The sequence below is a fragment of the Sylvia atricapilla genome, chromosome 4 (assembly GCF_009819655.1).
Source record: "Sylvia atricapilla isolate bSylAtr1 chromosome 4, bSylAtr1.pri, whole genome shotgun sequence".
Lineage (NCBI taxonomy): Eukaryota > Metazoa > Chordata > Aves > Passeriformes > Sylviidae > Sylvia > Sylvia atricapilla.
In genome coordinates this window covers 70,139,373-70,158,865 of record NC_089143.1, presented here as the reverse complement: position 1 = coordinate 70,158,865, position 19,493 = coordinate 70,139,373, and the positions used below count along the sequence as shown (strand labels likewise).

At 45.1% G+C, this 19,493-nt stretch overlaps 2 protein-coding genes across 2 annotated transcripts in view; both read right to left on the bottom strand.

Moving 5' to 3' along the window:
- Positions 1-3,548: 3,548 nt before the first annotated feature.
- On the bottom strand, positions 3,549-10,221 carry CCNG2 (cyclin G2). Its single transcript, XM_066318316.1, has 7 exons — positions 9,838-10,221; positions 8,752-8,889; positions 7,679-7,929; positions 7,456-7,534; positions 7,276-7,374; positions 5,948-6,153; positions 3,549-5,410 (listed from the first exon to the last, which is right to left on the bottom strand). Exons 1-7 carry the CDS (start codon positions 9,946-9,948, stop codon positions 5,278-5,280), a joined length of 1,017 nt encoding a protein of 338 aa, XP_066174413.1. The 5' UTR covers positions 9,949-10,221; the 3' UTR covers positions 3,549-5,277.
- Positions 10,222-12,910: 2,689 nt separating this feature from the next.
- SEPTIN11 (septin 11) overlaps positions 12,911-19,493 on the bottom strand; it is a 79,546-nt gene continuing 72,963 nt past the window's right edge. Inside the window, exon 10 of the mRNA XM_066318312.1 lies at positions 12,911-13,004. Within this exon, the coding sequence (XP_066174409.1) occupies positions 12,950-13,004 (55 nt within the window). The 3' untranslated portion in view covers positions 12,911-12,949. The remainder of the gene's footprint in view (positions 13,005-19,493) is intronic.

Below are 19,493 nucleotides of genomic sequence, written 5' to 3'. Positions count from 1 at the left end.
AAAGCTTTGGCCCCGGTGAAGCAGAAAATGATTTATCACCAGAGCCAGCAGGGCTTTCACCCTCTGAAGACGCAAAGCTAGAAGACTGCAGCCCTGTGACTCCAGGTGGACCTTTTGTTCAGGGATGAATCCCAAGGGCATGCTGAAGGCAAGGCTTCCATTGCAACTGTGGGCAAAGCCCGTTAAATAGAGAAGGACAGTCAGTGAATTCTCCACTGCACAAAGTCCCTCCCAACAAGTGTGGCAGCACTGCAAATTTCCAGATAAACACCATTAAAATGTATATCAATACAGCGTAAATAGGACTTTATTTGACAGTCAAGCAAGCCTTCAAGCCTTCAGCTGCTTCTCACAGAAATCCAAAGCATCCCAATCTTTTATACTGAGAATCCCACACAAGTTACAGCTGCAACAGCTGTCCAGCACTCAGCTAACTATGGAAAAGCACTCACCATGTTCTATGACTCTGCCTTCCCCACTGCCTGGCATGATAAAGTGCACAGGTTTTTCCCACTGGAGCAGAAATCCATGTTTTCACAGGCACTAGGAGCCACACAGTGTCCCTGCACATGGATCAGAGGAGAATACATCACCTGCTTGGTGTTGAAGAAAACACCCTGAAAACTAATGGGGAATCAAACAGCGCAAGAGTGAATCCCCAACATCAGCTTGTAGGAATGTTCCAATAGCTGTTCCAGCAGCAGTTGGAGGCTGTGGAGGTAACCAATCCAAGTGCACATCCTCAGACCAGAATAAACTCAAATTCCTTCAAGGGAGCCCTGTTGTATTTCTCAGTTGATACACACAGCTCACGCTGCCTTTACAGCACTGACTGTGGGCCTTCTCCCGAATGTCCATGCAGGATAAAAGTGGGAAGATTACACTGAATGGAACAATAAAAACTGAGGAAAGCACAAGGCACCACACAGATAACCTGCAGATACTGTGCCAATATCTTGGGCTAAGATCTGGCACAGACACTGCACCCAGCTTCAGATCATCCGTGGCACAAACCCTCACACCACTGGCCTTGGCTTCTGTCATCCTGCCAGGAGAAAGCCAGGGATCACCTCCAGTGCTTTTGCTCCCTACCAGAGTTAATAATTGAGCTCCAGGTGCCAAAGGCTTCCTAAATCTCTGATTCAGCCACTGTATATGACAAGACTGCTATTTAGACCGCAGACATGTTTTCCAAAGTTCTTGGAGACTCTGGATTATAAACTACACTCTGACCTTTGAAACATTTGATCCCCAGCTACACAAATTCCCTGCAGAACAAGCCTACAGGCCCCTGCGAAGCCAACAGTCTGCAAACCCTACTTCCCCAGGGGCCCTCATACATCCCTCCTTTCCACAACACCTTTGCCATTCCCTGGTTTGAGCTGATTTATCCTTGACAACCGAGCACTACAGCAAGGAGCTATTCTTGGCTCTGTTCTACAAGGGGAACAAAGGGAGCAAGAGGATCAGAAATACACAGACGGTCAAGGAAGGAGTGGAAGGATCTGCCTTTGCCTTCCAGGGCCCAGGACAAAATTTCCCTAGACCACAGACTACTCTTCTTCTTGACTTCACTGGGTGGAAACAAAGCCAGTGCTGAGCACTCTGGAAATCCCACCACAAACATTTCCTCCATTTAGAAGTTTAACAGTGTTCACATCTCTGATGAGGAACCTACTTGCCACAGCCAAAAAAAAAAAAAAACCCACCAGCACTCTTTGAAGGAGAAATTAAATGCTTCATTAATTCAAAAATGGTTGAGATTGCAAATCAGAACCAGAACGTACAGGTCTAGAGGCAAGATCTCAAATAATTCATGAGCAAAATGCTATGTTTATGCAACACTGAGGATGAGATTTTAATTGCTTATTACTCTAATTGATTTCATTCAGTTGTTATGGCAACTTTCTGCTTTCAGGAGATGTACTATACCAGCCACAGGCTTGCACCATGAACCACAGCCATGTGACACCCACAGCTGCAACATGTATTTTAAGATAAATACTACTATGTATGTGCCAAGTATTTACTGATTCCCATTTTGCTGACCTTCAAAGCCCTGACAGCCAAGTGAGATCACAAGAATAACTCATTCACCTGTTAGTCCAATCAAAGAGATGGTCCAAGACCATTCAGTTCTACTCCTTCCTTTAGTGTATGGTGCTCTAAGTTCTGACTGACAGGAATATTCCTCTTATTCCATCAGGAAAAAGGGGGAGCTGTTAAAGACCAGAGTCTGAATGCACTGATTTATTCTGAATGCTTTATTGCTGCATGTCACTTGCTATATGTCATCAAGTGGTGGGGAAGTTTCCTGTTTAAAAGGCCACTACTGTAATTATTTAATTATGGAATGACAACTCACCAGGAACAGACGTGCTTCCACTTCAGATCCCTTGTGGCCCAGTCCAGACACAGGAGAGCAGTAGGATGACATCTCAAGGTGCTCTCAGAAACCTGGGTGAACTTTCAGCACTATGCTTCCAATTGGCTCAGCAGCACAAGAAATAACATCCCAGAAACGACACAGCTAGGAGTTGTTTCAGGAGACGGCCTCCCCACAAAAACATTGCCTTTCAGCCCCCACCCAAACCAGTCTTACTGACAGAGCAGTTATGAAAATGAGCACGCATTTAAACTCCCGCGACCGCAAGACTTCCAAGTTCTACCACTCAGTACAGGCAAGCCCCAAACAGCACTTAAAAGCCATGCACACCTCTGCTATTGCAAACAGGCCAACCACCAAAATCCCCATTCTTTGGGGGAGGCCTGGCAAACCTCCTCAGGGGGATTTGCAGCTACCTGACCTGGTAAAATCAAAGTCGAGCCTACATCATTCCAACCACAGAAGTGAAACCTACAGTGTTCTCCCAAGACGATTAATTTCCTAGGAATGAACTTGAAAGGGGCTGAATGGCACACCTCAAGCCTTGTTAAGTCTCCCAAGCTGTGCAATCCCAGGACACAGCCCACGGCTTCACACCTTTCCCTGAGCCCACCCACAGTGCAGGTGCTCCAGCTGACACCCAAGCGGGCACCTTTGAAGGGGCAGCTGAAGGTGTATTTCCTGTTCCAAGCTCTGGCAGGAGCAGCCCCAGCCCCCCACAGGCTCCCACAGCTATGTGTAAGCTACCAGCCAGAAGGGATTTGCACACAGGACATGAGCTCGACTGTGCCTTTGATGAGTTCCTGCAAGTGCTCCGGACTGACAAGATGCAGGCAGATCCCGAGACCAGGTTTCACTATACGGAACAGCAGCAAGGACAATTCCTGCAGAACCAAGAGGAATCCAGCTGGAACAACCCTCAACCCTTAGTAGGAGCTCTGGATGTGCAAATGTGCCAAGCACAACACTCACAATAAGCACAGGATACGTTGCCTCAGCAGGAGCAAAGCTGAGGTAAGATTCCCGTCCAGTATTGTGCAGTCTCCCCTTTTCCTTGCCACAACTCCTAGGAAAGCTGGAACCCAGCTGTAGGGTCACACACCCTGCACAGCACAAAAAAAAGGAAGCCAAAAGCTTCAAGGAACTGACCAACACTCACAGCTGGTAACAAATACAGCACTGGGTTTATTTTTCTTCTCAACTGAAACAAGACTCAGTAGGTTCCTTACCCAAGCACTCCTGAAAGTGAGCAGACTTGCAGCAAGAAGTCTTCAGAGGTACAGTATTTGTATCATACAAAGTACACAATAAATTACTATCTACATGCCACAGACCTACAAAAAGTTACATACAATGTAAAAAAATACAGTACTTTCGGTTCTTTTTTTTGTTTTAAATTTTTTTCCTGTACATTTTTTAAATTTACATTTTCATATACACTTTTTGTAAACTTTTGTGTGTTTTTAGAAAACTGAAACCACATAACAGTTATGGACTTACAGCATCACTCTTACCTTTCTAAAGCAACGCTTGCACCTACAAAACAGCTTTTAGCTTGTTTGCTCCTTCATTTCTACTTCGGCACCACCACACCTCACACCATTACTTTGAGCTACTTTAGTCTGCTTTAGCCATGTCCTCACCAGGGAGAAACACTGGATTTTGTGCTTTGATAACAAAGTTTAGAAGAAAAACCATTACATTAACAATTTCACCATCACATTTACCTGATATTTTACTGCGTAATTTCAACTTCTCCTGCACTAACTGCTTTACATCAGCATGCAAACAAGTCTGATTATGACTCAATCAATAACATGAATATACTGAAAAACAACTACAAGGGTTAAATATTCAAAGGAATGTAGACTTAGCAAGCTTTACCAAGTTAAGAAATCTAAGCTAATAGCATGAATTGACATGTTAAGATTTGAAACACACTGAAGGATACAATGTGAATCTCAGTGTAAAAATATCTGTACTAAAGAAAACATGGAATTACTCCTGGCCACACAATTTATACTATCTCAAAGTGAAAACTATATTGACTAGAAACCTTCTGCTTACCACACATACTCCTGGTGTGAAATAGGGATCCCTGAAGTTTATAAAAGCCAAGCTTCAAAAATTGCTACTAGGAGTACACAACTCAAGACCCTGCTGAAAAGGAAAAGCAGTTTCAATGTCTGGCCCATTGAAGAGTAAATCATTCCAGCCTGGCACTATGTACACGCACTGTTCCATGTAATCCACTCAGCCGCTTGGATCTAATCCCAGAATACTAAGGGGAGGAGGTACCCTCGAGAGGCACTGCAGTCCAATCGCCTGCTCAAAGCAGGATCAACACTGAAATCACACGAAGCTTGGGATTCTGTCTTGTTGAATCCAGAGAACATCCCAGGACAACTGCACAGCTCCTCTTGGGCCTCTCCCTCGACTGACTGACCCCACGGGGCAAATGTCTTCCATTGACCAAGAGCTTCCCATTTGAATCTTAGGAAAGCTTCTCACTCTTGCTTCATGCTTCTTGGGCAACACCCTGAAATCAACTCAGGTGTTGTGCTGCTGAGGGTTTTGGACCACCAGGTACAGAACTACATTCATGGCTCTTAACAACAGAACTCTACAACAACTTTTTTTTTTTTTTCTTTTTTGCTGATCTGGGGACCTGAAAGAATATTGTGGGGTTTGGTTTTTTTTGTTTTTTGTTTTTTTTTTTTTTAATTCCTTAAAATTACAACAACAAAAAAATCAAGGCAGGCATTCAAAGCATTGATATACCACAGCAAGTTTTGCCTTAATGTAGTTTACAGATCACCACCTCATTTATTATTGCCAAAAGACTCTACGGTGCACTGAAAACTTCCACCTAATACAATCCAGACTCAGTGCTAAGACTGACAGCTGAGAGTTTGCCACTTATTTTTAGGTTTGAGTTCAAAGAAGAAGGTGCCTTCCAGATCACTCGGAGGAGAACTGCTAAGGCTTTCTTCCCCGCTGCTCATGTCTTCACAGGAGTCTTCACTAGAAGGAACAGTGGGAAAGGTAATTTTAACAAAGCACAACCCCTTCAAAGTGGCAAAGTACTCCTCAATCCTCGGGCTGCTTGCACGCTTTTCTGTTCCTAGTAGACACATCCCACACCTAAATGCTCCTCCAGCCTAAAGCTCCTTAAGGCTCCTAAAGCTGAAATCCTAACAAGGCACAATTCTCCTGATGCCAACAATATCCTACCAATCAAGAAGCCAGCACTCCAGACACCAAACATGAATTCCTTCAGCAGACTGAAAACGTTTGCAAGCCTTCCTGCCTTAAAACCAACAGTGCCCCCCCCGCCGCCCCGGCCCGGCCAAGCACCTCTGAACACCACAATGGCAGTTCCCCCTTCTTTCCATCTGCTGAAGACACATTCCAAGCCCATCAATATTCTTAGAGCTAGCACTTTTTTTTTTTTTCTCTCTCCCCAAGAAGCAATGATTAAGCCATAGTTACACAGAGTTGCCATGACCACTACAGGAAAAGGAGAATTCCCAACAAATTAAGCAACCAAGTGCTACCAACCTCTCACTTCCATTGAAACATCCACCCTCTGGAATTGTTGGCAACTCAGGAACACTGTAGTAACTGTTTTGCAGGTTTTGGGCTGTACGTCTAGAAACAATCCAAACTAATTTTTTGTGATCAGGCTTGCAGCATTCAGGAGAAGAATAATCTGCCAGGCATTTAGAGACCAGTTCCCTCCAGTAAAATAGGTCACTATCACTTATCTGAAAAAAAAAAAAAAAACCCAAAACAAAAAAAAAAAAAAAAAAAAAAAAAAAAGAACCCAGAAGTTAGTCTGTAACACACAGTCTCTAAGGATAACTCCTCCCCTCCATTTGACCTTCTTGGAAAAGACCCGGAAAAAACTTCAGTCAAGACAAGTGAGTCATAACTGTGATACTTTTGTCAAAGTTGATTTTGGAGGTGAAGTACCAACTCCTACACACCTTCCAGACAAGTCCCTGTTCAAGGCAGAGTTAGGTTGACAGTTTGCCTGTCAATCCTTGTTACCATTTTCATTATCACTTCCAAAGGAGAAATGAAACAAGGGTTATTCTATTTTAAAATGGAATGAATTTTTTATTTAATTCCATTCCCAAATGGAAGTGAAAAGTTTTTAAACTACCTTAAAATGGAAGAAAAAATTTAAACCACCACTTTAAAATAGAATAATATTGTACTTTAATATTGTACTCCATCCCTTAAGAAACTGGGGTTGTTCAATTTGACTGTAAGAGTAAAAAGCTGCTCCTAGGCCATCAGTGGAGGCAGCACGCAGCCTGCTTGAGGCCATGAATCCTGTTTTACTTCATAGGATATCCTGAGCTAGAAGGAACCCACAAGCATCCAAGCATCATGGACTTCAACTCCTGGCCCCACACAGGACAATCCCACCAATCCCACCCTGTGCCCAAGGGCATTGTCCAAATACTTCTTGACCTGTGCCAAGCTTGTGCTGCGCCCATTCCCTGAGGAGCCTGTTCAGTACCCGACCTCCATCTGGGGGAAGAACCTTCTCCTGATATCCAGTTTAACTCTCCCCTGACACAGCTCCAGCCATTCCCTCCGGTCTAATTATTCAGGCAAAAGGAATAACCAGTCCAGCAGTCACAGAACAGACTGGAAGTTTCTCCAGAACACACAGCCAGAGTTCAATCAGCTGCCTGTTAAAGGATACACTGGGTCAGCAGTTTCTCTGATTTTATACATTTAAGCTTGCTTTTTAACTGCTTCTCTCAGCCTAAGAGAACCTTCGAGGACACATTTAGGGACCTAAAAGGAACATCGCCCATCATTAACAGTGTCACTCCAAACAACTGGGAAAACAATCCACTGAAAATACTCACCTTTGAATGCTTTTGAACACGCAGAAGGATCTCCAATAGCTCAACAGATTTCAGCATCTGAACTTCCAAAGTGAGAAGGCACAAGGCCAGGACAGATGGCTAAAAGGACCAGAAAACAGCACTCAGCACCAGAGCCATCACAAACTTCCTCAGAAGCTACAAAAAACTGCTTCTACTCACTTTTGCTTTAGAGAAGACTAGACGGCAGTTGCAAGCTTTTAGCTGTGCTTCCAACTTGTCCAGATTCAATACTTCTTTCCTGTGAGACATCCAAGAGAAGGGTCTGGATCAACAAGCATTCCCTTGCCAGGAAGCAAAAACTGAGGAACTACCTCCTCCACTGCCAAGGCTACAGCCATTTTAGAGGGAAATAAAAAGGGCTCAGCAAACACCACCAACTCACCTTTCTGAGGTATGACAGAGTACAATAGTATGGTACAAGTGCAAGAAGGTTAAGGCAGTAGTAGCTTTAAATTCAAAGTGCAATTTTTCTGAAATTATCTTTTCCATCCGTTTCAGGTCAGACACAGTGCATTTACATTGGCTGATCCGGATGATTTCGTGAGCAGATGGGATGTTGCATTCCTCCTCCACGACACGGGCAGCCAGCTGGATGCAGCAAACTCCAATGCAAGACAAATGCTTCGGTTTCACCTAAAAAGGAGAGCAACCAGCATGAATACATCACCCCCCATCAACACGGTGCTTAAACAGCATCTGTGCTTGGAATACCCTACGACCAAAGACTTGATCTCCACTAAACCTCCCCCAGCCATAACCAGTTCCATCACTTCAGCCGGAGCAAACCCCTGCTGGCAGAGCCCACCAGGTGGCACCGGTCCACTGGGGCTGACGAAGTGAAGTTTTGACAGCTGAGCAGCCTCTCCTCCGGTTGTTCCCCAGCACTACACAAATAAATCGCGGTGGGAACTGCAGTTCCCTGCTCCTCCAAGCAGCAGTGCTCACCCACCCTCGCTCACAGCCCACACAGATCCAGTCTGAGCCTGTTCTGGGCAGCCCCGGCCCTCCACAGCTTGTTCCTGCCTCTGCTCTTCTCTCCCCTCTACCACCGTAACATTTTGTGCCACTTCAAGGACAGCCAGACCAGAGAACTGATGCAACTTCATTTTCTCTGCTGATCCAATAATAAGGAACTGGTTTAGGTCCAAGCTTCCTGCCTTAAAGCAGCACAAACACGATAAAAACCAGGAAATGATCACTTGGTGTCTGTCCCAAGGCTAATCTAAACTTCAGCAGAGTACCCAGAGATAGCTTCTAACACTTACTGGTTTGTTTCCCTTAATTTCTCCTTACTCAGACATCTACATGGTGATGGTTACAGATTTATTAGAGGAAGCAAATCAAGGTGTTACTTGTCTTTAGAGGTACAAGGAGCTGCACTCAACTCCAGGTCCACAAAGGAGACCTCAGAGCTGCTGCTGAATGCACAGAATGAATCAACAGCCACACTTATACCTTCATAAGAGCCAAGAATCTGTCCAGAATGTTGACAGCCAAAACAAACGTTTCAGTTGCAAATCCAAAGAAGTTGGTCAGACTCCAAAGATCTTCCACTTTGGCATTCCTTTGTCTTGAACACAGGGTGTTTTCATTCTATGGCAAGAGAGGCGAAATCAGAATTATTCTGTGGCAGCAGCAATCACCGTGCTTCACTCCTTAAATCTCTTTTATTTAGATCAAATAGAAGCAATTTTTTCCTTAAATACTTCATTTCACTTAACTTGAAAAGAAAATAAATTTAGACCCTTAAGACTCGAATCACACCCACGGTTCAGAGCTTACAGCCAGGTCCTGAGTCTCACTGGTGCAATAGCCAGCACAACCACATTTTCTTACTCTCCACCTGCTTATTTTAAGATACATTTAAGACTTATTTAAGCTCCCAAAAGCAGGCATACACAGTGACTCCTGACCTTAGAAATGACCACATAGTTCTCTGCCTTGCATGTCAATATTTAACCAACAGCACTGCTTTCACAACAAACAAGCAGACCTATCGCAAGGATTTTTTTTTCTTTCTTTGGTTAAATATTAAGGCTGTTCCCAAAGAACTCGCAAGACCGAAGGCACACAATGAGCCTGCCCTGAACTCAGTAAGGAACTTCGGTCGTTAACGTGGAGACGTTTATGGTCTATTTACGTTTTGCTGCTCAGCACTGAGGGGTTCTGGGCTCATTTCCCCAGACCTCACCACTGAAAAGCCGGTGGTTGCCGTTTGTTACGCGCAGGAAGCTCCCCTGAGGGAAACAATAGGGAACCTCTCTCTCCTACGCTCACTCTAAGCTTAAATGATAAATGCTAAACGCCTAAATATTTTGCTTGCCCTGCAGGTTGCAGCGCTTGGATAATGTAACGTTAATACCTACAAACGAAGAGAGAATTAAAACAAAAGGCAAGCGGCGCATACAGAGAAAAGAGTTAAGTTTCCGCAGCTAACGCACTTTCAATTCCATTAGCCGGATTTTCCTCTGGAATGTTTTTTCTGCCCTGAGGAGCACCCGCCCCCCCCCCCCCCCCCCGGCCCGAGATGCCCTCACCCACCTCGGCGGCGCCCTCGATGAGGCTGAGTCCCTTCTCGCGGGGCTGGAACCGCCCCTCCAGCTCCAGATGGAGGTTCAGCTGCTTGAAAAGCCACAGCGCCTCGCTGCTCATCTTCCCTTTTCTTCGCCTCCTTCCCCTCCGCAGCAGTGAAACAAAGGGGCCCCGCAGGCCCGGGGCGAGGGGACACCGGGCCCCCCCCACGGCCCTCACCGCTCAGGGAGGGGGAGGCGAGCCCGGCTCCCGTCACCGCGAGGACGGGAGTGGGCTCGGCCGCTGACCCCGCATCCAGGCAGGGCGGCCTGGACCCCCGCGGGGAGTCACGGCACCATCACAACACCATCTCCAGCCGCTCCGCCCGGGTCCCGCTCCAAGATGGTGGCGCCGCGTCCCCGCCCACGGCTTCTGTTGTCCCCCGCGGAGTGATCCCGGCCGGTGAGGCGGCCCACGGAAGTCAAATAGTCCAACCCCCACCAGCGGTGCCCCGACTGGTCCCCGAGGTCCGGGCAGGGCGCAGCCGGCCCGCGGAGCTTTAGCTCAGCGGGGAGCGGGGCGGCACCGCGCTGCTGCGGGAAGGCGGCGAGGCCGCGCGGAGGGACACAGCGGGGGACGCATCACGCCTTTAAAGGGACACCAGCGGCGCCTCATCCGTTTTGAAAAGACCGCCCAAACCCTCCCGAGCTCGGATTGGCCCGCGCTTCCAGGCCGCTGATTTGCCCGTGACGTCACTCGGCCCGCCCCCTTCCCCGCCTCGTGCAGGGGCGTGTTGTTTACCGGCGGCGATTGGCCGCCGATAGAGGCCGAGTCTGTTTTGATTGGCCAGACCAGTTCTGCCTCTGCCCCGCCCACTGCTCCAGGCCCTGGCAACCATGACGAGCCTGCGCGCGCACGCCTTGAGCGCGGGTCGGTCGAGAGTGGCCGCGGAGACCCTCAGTCCCACGGCGCTTCCGTGTCCCGATACAGGATAAATATGAACGCTGGCCTGACGAGCAGCCTGAGGACGCTCAGTCCCCGCGGGTCAAACTCCCCGTGTATCTCTGTGGGACTCTTCTTATGTTGTTCCTTGGGGGTTCCAAACACCTGTCTGGATTTAAAACCCCTCCGTGTCCTACTTCAGCCTGAGAGATTTCTTTGCAGCCTGGTGTTGCCGTGGTTTTGGCATGTGCACTTCCAAGCTTCCCCTCCTGTGGAATGAATCCAAGGCCCAATGGGTCAGGAGAGAGGTGGTGGATCAACCCCTTAAGTCAAAGCCTGCATCAAAGGGCTTCTCAGTTTAATGGAGTCCTCAGGACCAGATAAAACAAAACAAATCATCATCTGGAGGACTTGAGGGGCTGTTCCAATGTGCTTGTGGGCAAACACAAAGGGATAAATGTCCCAGGACAAACCGAAACTGCAGCTATCGGATGTGTGTACACACTGGAGACAAAAGTCTGGGGCGGTGACTCTAGCAGATTAGTGCTGGGTTTGATCTGGTGAGGTTCTGCTGCTCCGACAAACAGAAAATGTTTATGAAATGTCACAGGCTGGAAAAGTAAACCCGCCTTCTCCACCGAGCTATCGACAGTGCTGAGAGCTCTGCCAAGCTCTATTTCGAGGCACAGTCCCTGTCTGCAGCGCCAGCGATGACGGCCAACACTTTCCTCAAGTTTATTTTGATGCCAAGGACTCCGAGATTCCAGTAAACACGTATGACTTTTCCCCGGGGTGTTCCTGATGTGGGCCAGAGTTCCTCTAGGTACCAGCAGATACACCTGAGCATCCCTCCCATCCCACGGTGAACCAGCTGGCACACTGACTGATTTCTGAGGAGGATAAAAGCTGGTTTAGACATGCATCTCCTCTACTTTTAACAATTGCTCTTAATGGAACCGGCTTCCAACCAGCTCCATCCAGTGACATCATTCAGGTAATGTTTATGGGATGAGTGTCTCAGCTCCAGTCTCTGGTATTCAAATCCCCTTGGCGGTTGCTCCCTTCTTTTTTCCCCCACATTCCAAAGTATGCCTTGCCATCACAAAGCTGGAGTACGGATATTCTTCCTCCTCCAGCTGCTGTAGGAAAGTATATAGTGGAACACATGTTCCAGTTTACCTAAAAGGACAAAAAAGATTCCTTTTGTAAGCACAGAGCATGACAGCTCCAAAAGCATCAATTCAGATACCTGCTTAACTCATATATGCCTTTCCCTTTACTAATTTAAACCTTATAGAACACTCTGAAAAATTATCCTTCATGTCTCATGTAGCCTAAGGGGAGGGGAATCTCTTATCAGAGCATGGTGCATTTCCCAGGTTAGGAGAGAGGGATCCCTGCCTCATCTTTGTTCCTCAGTATTAACTCACTTGTTGAAAACAGCTCAGTAGGATCAAGGGAAAAAAAACAAAACCACCAAAGCTCAAGGATCCTTAATATAAGTGATGGACTGCAGCTTTGGGATTAAAAACAGGGAAAATGAGTCTCCTCCTTTTGCTGTCTGGACCTGGCAGAACAATAGAGTGTTGTGGGCAAAGGAAGAGTCACGGTGAGGTCAGCGAACAAAATCTGTTGTTGTTTTCTATTTTTTCCCTTATGCAAGGAATAATTTTCTTTCAGTGTGGCATTTATTTGGGATTCAGGGAAGTGTGAATGGAAGGGGAGAATGAGAAGTGTTTCTAGCATTTCTGAGGTAACACAGTTTACCTCTTCTGTAATGTGCTGTGCTTTACAGAGCAGCAATTCCTTCCTGACGTTCTTTGGGAACCCAAAGATGCACATCCTATTAAACTGTCATTATTTTAACCAGACTTCCTAAAACTATCTTCCAATATGACCTGGCAAAACCCGTCCAGGCATGCCCAAAGCAGTTCCCCAGGAATGGTTCTGGATGGCTGAGAGCTGTGTATTGAACTGGCAGGGGATGATACAGAGGTGTTGACTGGGCCTTGTGGCATGTGGCTTTCTACATGGAAATAAGATTACAAAGCATGGTGATTAAGGGACAGAGAGTAATTAGCACTACAGACACAGGCATTGTCTGCCCACTCTGGACACTCACAGACGAAAAACAGGGGTCACTTGGAACAGCACCACCCTTGAACCACTTACCCAAAGAGCTCCACACGATTTACAGCCACTAATTAATCCGAGTGCCCCACTGCTGTCCTGTTATTCCGCAGCAGTGTTGACACCTGGAAGGCAGAAGTCACAGACAAAATACACATGTTAGAAAACAGGTATCAAGGCTCCATGTGTACACACACTAAGAAACAACTCACAGATTCTGTTGCTTCAAGAGCAGTGGGATCAGTGCCTTGGGAATAAAAACTATCAAAATCTTTGCATGGACTTCCCATCACCAGGCCCTTTGGGAGGTAGCAAGTCCAGGAGATGAAATGATTCATTAATCTGTCAGAGTTTAAACTTCGTTCCCCAGACGGCAGCCCCTGAAGGAAAGTGGCATTTGATCCTCCAGTAGCTATGGGAGCAATGTTCCCACTGGTCCAGCTCCTGTCTGCCCAGAGGAGTGTAATTCCACACCTCTCACCTGGTGCTCCTGGAAATCGAGTTCAGCGTTCAGAGGTAAATTCATTTTTTCAGGTTTATGAGACCAAAGGACAGCAAGGCATCCTGATAAAGAGATTAAATGGAGGTTGCTGTTAGGGAAGAGATTCAAAGGACAAACCCAGAGAGGAGCAGTGACAGTGCATCTCCCAGTGACCACACCCCGAGTTTCAAACAGCTGCTGGAATAAGGAAAGGAGGGGGCAGAAAAGAGAAACCCAGCGTGTGTGCTTAGGAAACTCAGAGCAGAAAGTATTTTGAGCTGAAAAGACCCAAACACAAATCAATAGAAACTCGGTAAGTTTAGAACAGAATCTCTGTTTTTATTTAAAAAAAATCTGCCACGTACTGATAACACACACTATGCTTACTGAAAATAAAAGCTGCCTTATTTATGTAAGAACCCCTATACCAGCACAGCTTCACCACAGTCCTGGTACAAGAATCCCAAGATAAGTTTACTAAAAGAGAGAAGTCAAAAAATCTGCTGGGATAGTTTCTTTCTTAGAAAATGTTCTTATTCCTAGTAGCTGGCATCAAACTTGTAAAGCACAGCTAAAAATTAAATTGCATGCAGTGCTAAAACCTCGATCCTTGTAGGAAATTCCAAGTCTGCACTGAGAATTTTCACTGACACAGAAGGATTCTGTTCCAGAAATAACACCAGGGACAGGCCCCTGCCTATTGTTTCCTGGCCCTGATCGAGCCCATGTATACTATGTCGGGAACCATGGAATTCCGTGATCCCTGATACTGACAGAGCAGGATGGGAAGGCTGCAGGGGGAGCTGGCTCTGTGCTGAGCCTGATGCTCTGCCCCTGTTGTCATGGAGGCCTCTCTCCACACACACAGCTGGAAAGATCTAGAAAGCGCTCAGGAGCAAACAGCAAGAGTCCAGTGCAACCTATTTTTTTAGTATCATGAAACCTCATTTTGGAGGGTTTGGAAATGGCTCTGGCATGAGAAGAGGAAGGAGGAGCCTTGCCCCCGGTGCAAACCCTCGTGTAAAGACAGCACAGTCTCCTGGTGACTTCACCAGGGCCATGGCAAGGATAGCTGCAGTTTTGTGGCTCATGGGCTGTAGCTGCCACACCTTGTTCAAACTTCCCTCTCTGGTCACTGAGGAAAAGGAAGGAAGCAGGAAAGACTCCAAATCTGTGCCACATTTCAGAACTTGCCCGGTGACTACAATTATTTGTGATTTCTCTGGGGGGGTGGATGCAGGTACCCTTTGTCTTAATCCTCACTGATTCCCACTCCAGCTACTGTCAGAAATCCAGTAAAATGTAACTTCCTGACTATTTAGCTCATCGCTCCAGATACATGCCCCCACTTTCTGTAGGCAGCCATTGCAGGCAGTATTTGTACAGCAGCCCCAGTGCTGTTCCCACTGCGGCACAGGGAACCTTCCAGGAGCCAGGAGAATGACATCAAATGGCAGTAATTTGCCTTCAGTGCAAGTTAAATTGTCTGAAAGGCAGCTGTGTGTTTCAATAGCCTGGTGCTTGTCGAAGCATGACCACAGAACCAGCAGTTTGCTCAGAGGCCTCCTTTAATAACCATTTGTTACTGGGAGGTGCATTTAATTCAGTATATTTTTGTCGCTTACTTTAAGTGGGTTCTTTATTTAATTGACAGGATAATTCCAGGCAGTGTTGTACTTAAGGCTTTGGAAAGTTTTGCTGTTTTTTTTTTTTTTTTTTTTTTTAGAAAGGTGGTTGTGCATAATTTCAGGAGGCGTTTTCAAAATCACAGGGATTCTGCATAAATGGAATTTAAATTAGTCATTAAAAGTTAAACCAAGAAAAAGAACAAAAAGAAAGGCAGTCACCTTCCTGGCTGTGGAACTAGGCAACTGCTGACTAAAATTATTTGCTAGGAAGCATTTAGCTACAAGGACTGGATATTGTAAATTTATTTTATGAATTTACATGTATTTTCCAATTTTACCTTCCATTTTCCATAAAAGATGAGAGGTCTCTTAATTGTCTAACAAAATACTCCTTTCTCTCCTTTCCCAGGCTGTCGTAAATTCTTGTATGTCTTTTGCTAAAATTGAGATCTTGGGACAATGTCTTTTCTACCTCGCATAGGGATAATCGCTAATGATGAGATCACATCAGCCGGTATATTCTTCTCTTTACCAGACTGTCACAAATGGAAGGTTTCTTCCAACTGGAAATGTGAAAAATTTCAGTCTAGTGGATTGGTTATTCCTACTGAAATAACAGGCAGCTGGAATTCTGGAAGTCCTGTGGAGGCTGCTGACCTTATCCCTGTGCCGGTAAGGAGTATTCCATTTCTCCCCTTGCTTTCCAAAGGACAACCTTTAGTCATTTCATGTCCACTGGTGCATCATGGCCTGCTTTTATTCCCCAAGAATAAATTCGTCCTGTTTCACAGGACGAATTGCTCCATGAAGGGTAAACGGAGATGCTCCAATTTCCACGCCCAGCACCACAGATGTTTCCCAAGGAACAGCTGCAGGAACATTTCCAGCATAGTTCTGTCTTAAGATACCACATCCAGGCACGTTTCACTCACACACACTCCTGCTACTTGCCAGAAGAAATAATTCAGATAGACTTTCTCAGATGCACCGGCAGCGAACGTGATCCTGATCTACGCAGAAAAGTGTAAATTATCCGTTGGAAAAGGCACATCTACAACCATCACAACAACACTATTCATTTTGCAAGGTTATAAACTCCTAACAGCAGTGTCGATATCAGCTCCCCGGGACACAAAATATCCAATTATAAATATTGATGTCTGCAGCAAAGCATAGCCACAGCCAGGTAATTAACATGAGCTGCCTTTTAAAAACTGAGAAAATAAGTGAATTTTCATGTTTTGAAAGGGAAAAATGGAAGAAAACCTGTATTCAATAACACCACTCTGCCAATACCAAAACATTAAAAGGGGTAATGCTGCTAAAGGACCACGCACATTCTTGTCTGCTGTCGGTGTCTTGCACGTTGTGACTCACGTTTCCAACTAGTAATCCATTTTCTAGGAAGAATGATGGATTTACTGGTGGGATGCCCAAGGTGAAGGGGACAGTCTGAAGATATTACTGTCACCAAGTTAAATGAAATAGAGCTGGAACAGAACACGTTCCAAATAGCAAAGCAAATGGCAGAAAATAGCAGCTCTGGTTGAGAAAATTACATTATGGGGCTGTTTATTTAGTAAAACTAAATCAAGTAAAATGGTTAATTTAGTGTCTGCGGTTCTGAGACATCAATTTTGAAGAATTAAGGGCTTTAGTTAAACTAGATATTGCTGAGGTAAACTTCCCTTTGTTAACTAGATATTGTTGAGGTAAACTTCCCTTTGTTAACAGAAGCCAGATTTAAGGAACTGATAAATCAGGAGGCCTGTCAACTTAATCAATAGACTCCAAGAACACAATGTGATCATAAATCAGATAGTCTTGAGAAAACAAGATTCAGGTGTCACCAACACTAAAAGGTTAAAAAGTCAAAGCGAGGAAGACCCATCTTACTTCATCATTTTGAGACCCCACCTCATAAGAAGGACAACCGGCCCATTTCAAAGAACAAACTACGCATGCTTAATTGCTTTTTGGCTAATTACCATACGAAGCAGGGAATGGGATGTACCAGAGTTATGAATATGCATTTGTGTTTTGGGTATTCAACGCTCTTGTACATAAAAAGACCCTGTGATCATCTGTGAATGGCGCGTGTGTGTATTTGGGAGCTATCCCGCACGCTGCCCCACGTCATAATAAACATCCACTTTCTAACTTCAAACTGTTAGAGAGTCTTTGTCCATCATAGTTGGATATCGGTATTAGATCAATATCCGCATTTTTAATAAATCAGTTCCCCTCTCAGAATTAATCACTGAGTGAGTTGAAAGAGGTGCTTTATTTGCTAAACGTGAGCATGTATTTCACTGTTCTGGATGAAAGTAGAAGTCCGTCCTGGTGTTTTGAGAAGCTCCATGCTGGGAACAGACAGGGAGAGAATCTTGTGCAGCTCAAAGAGAAGGGTTTGTTTTCCCAGTAAACAATTTAAATTCCTGCTGGGAGGAAGAGCAGAGTGGGAACAGCTACATAAAGTCCTGAGAGGCCGTGGAGATGTTCCCCTCGAGCTGACACTCCTGTCATTCCAGGGATGGTGGTTTCTAAGGTGAACTGCCTTCTTTAACAGCTCCTCTGGAAAGCTACGTTTAAGCTCAAATAAATGAAGGAGCCTGCATCTAGTTTCCTTTCTTCCTTTGCCACATTCTTCAGGAATACTGGGTTATTTTAGTTTGTTTCAAAGGGCAGCTAATTATTGCCTGTAGGAACAAGCACAGGTGATGTACTCATAAGATGGAACCGCCTAATAATTTGTATATACTGATTTCCACACTACTTACGCGGAAAATCAGCATTCCATCCATCGATTGATTCATTGCAAAAAAAAAAGGGTGAAGTTTTTCAAAAACTACTAGTGATTTTGCATAGTTCAGTTTTCACAGAGATGAGACAGTTTCAGGGCTCAATTCCATTGGGAGAGTTCCTTTGTACTGATAATTTTTCCTTAACAAACTCATACTCCTTGGAAGCCAAGGAAAGCCTTGTCAGGTCATTTCACCATAAACCATGTTTTTAGGGTTCTCCTTGTTTCCTTCTGCTGCTTTCCCCAACACTGCACATTTGCGAACTGTCCCTCTCACAAAGAAAATGGAGTTTAACTTTCTTTTCAGCTTCTGGAAAATCCAGAAATCCTGAGTATGTTTCCTTTTGTTATTTTATTTTTTTTTTTTAGGTTTTGTTTTTTAAACCAACATCAATATTGTCTCCTCTGTGCTGATCAAAACCTGCTTGCTACTTGAAGGATCAGAGGTTAGCAATAAATACAGATAAGTTATGTAATGGCTGGAGTCAAAGCACAAGCACAGAGATAACTAGAGGGATAACTGGACTTGCTCTGTCACAGAGGGAACTTGACCAGCTGAACCCAAACAGCAGTTATTTTTATAAGCTTGCATGTTTCCATCCCCTTGGGATATTCAAATGCTTTACAAACTATTTTAACATCACCTCACAACCTGCCTGACACGAAGGTGAATTTACCCTTGCTCTGAGGCTGCTGTGTGCGTGTAGATTTGAACTCCCCGAGCTTTGCATGTTCGTGCTGAACTCTGAGTCCACCTAAGTGGGGTGGAGATGAAAATTACCATTCACCTTTGCATCTGTGGGCTCAACTGAGTGGCCAAAAGACATGCAAGGGAGCAGCACCGCGGTCTCCAGAGCACCACAGTGGAAAACTGCCACGGCTTTACAGACTTCTGACACTGACTTTTAGGCAAGGAAGACCCAGAAGAATTAGAAATTGGAATTGTGAAAGAGAGAGAAAATTCTAGCAAGACTTGCCCTTCTCTACACCTTCTCAGTTCTAAAAGTCGTATTCTGTTTCAAGATAAAATAATAATAAAAATGGAAAGGAGCAGCACGTGGCAGGCTTGTATTTGAAGAACTGCTCACCCTATGCATAGAGGAGCTGCTGCAGTAAAAACAGGCTTTCATTTCGGTCTTGCATGTTACTAGGGAAAGGGTTAAAAAAAGCTTGAGATGAATGATTTTTTAGCAAACTGATTCAGAGTTAATTTGCTGGAAAATGAATAGAAAAAAATAAATCTATGTTCTCTCTCAATGATTTATGTCACACTGCTTATTATCTCCGGAGGAAATCCTCCTTTGTGTGCTGTCTGAACAGCCAGTAACTACAGATACGGGAAGCACTTTAAAGAAAACGATTTGCCTTTGCTCTCAACTTCTTGCTTTTCTCTCTTCATTTCAACCTCTGGAGGTGCGGCAAGATTCTGTCACTCATCACCGTGCCAGGATTTGCATGCCAAGTATTTATTCTTTTCCTGGTCTTTGCTGTATTGTAACAAAGCCCCAAATCCATTTTAAAAAACCCGAAAAACAAACAAAAAAACCCAACCAACCAACCAAAAAACCCCCCAAAAACCCAAAAAACCAAAACCAACCTAACCCCACTTGTGTTAAAAAAGGATTTAAACACTCAAAAGCTTATCCAGTCCTCAAGGAATAAACGGAATAAACAGCTTCCATAGCACTTCAGGCGTCTTGAG

What these genes read in the sequence shown, in the direction of transcription:
- CCNG2 (XM_066318316.1), bottom strand. Translation starts at nt 9,948, where the DNA reads ATGAGCAGCGAGGCGCTGTGGCTTTTCAAGCAGCTGAACCTCCATCTG. An exon ending in GATTCTTGGCTCTTATGAAG is followed by an intron (nt 7,930 to 8,751) that starts GTATAAGTGTGG and finishes TCTCCTTTTTAG; the next exon opens with GTGAAACCGAAGCATTTGTC. An exon ending in TGTTTCAATGGAAGTGAGAG is followed by an intron (nt 5,411 to 5,947) that starts GTTGGTAGCACT and finishes TGTTCCTTCTAG; the next exon opens with TGAAGACTCCTGTGAAGACA.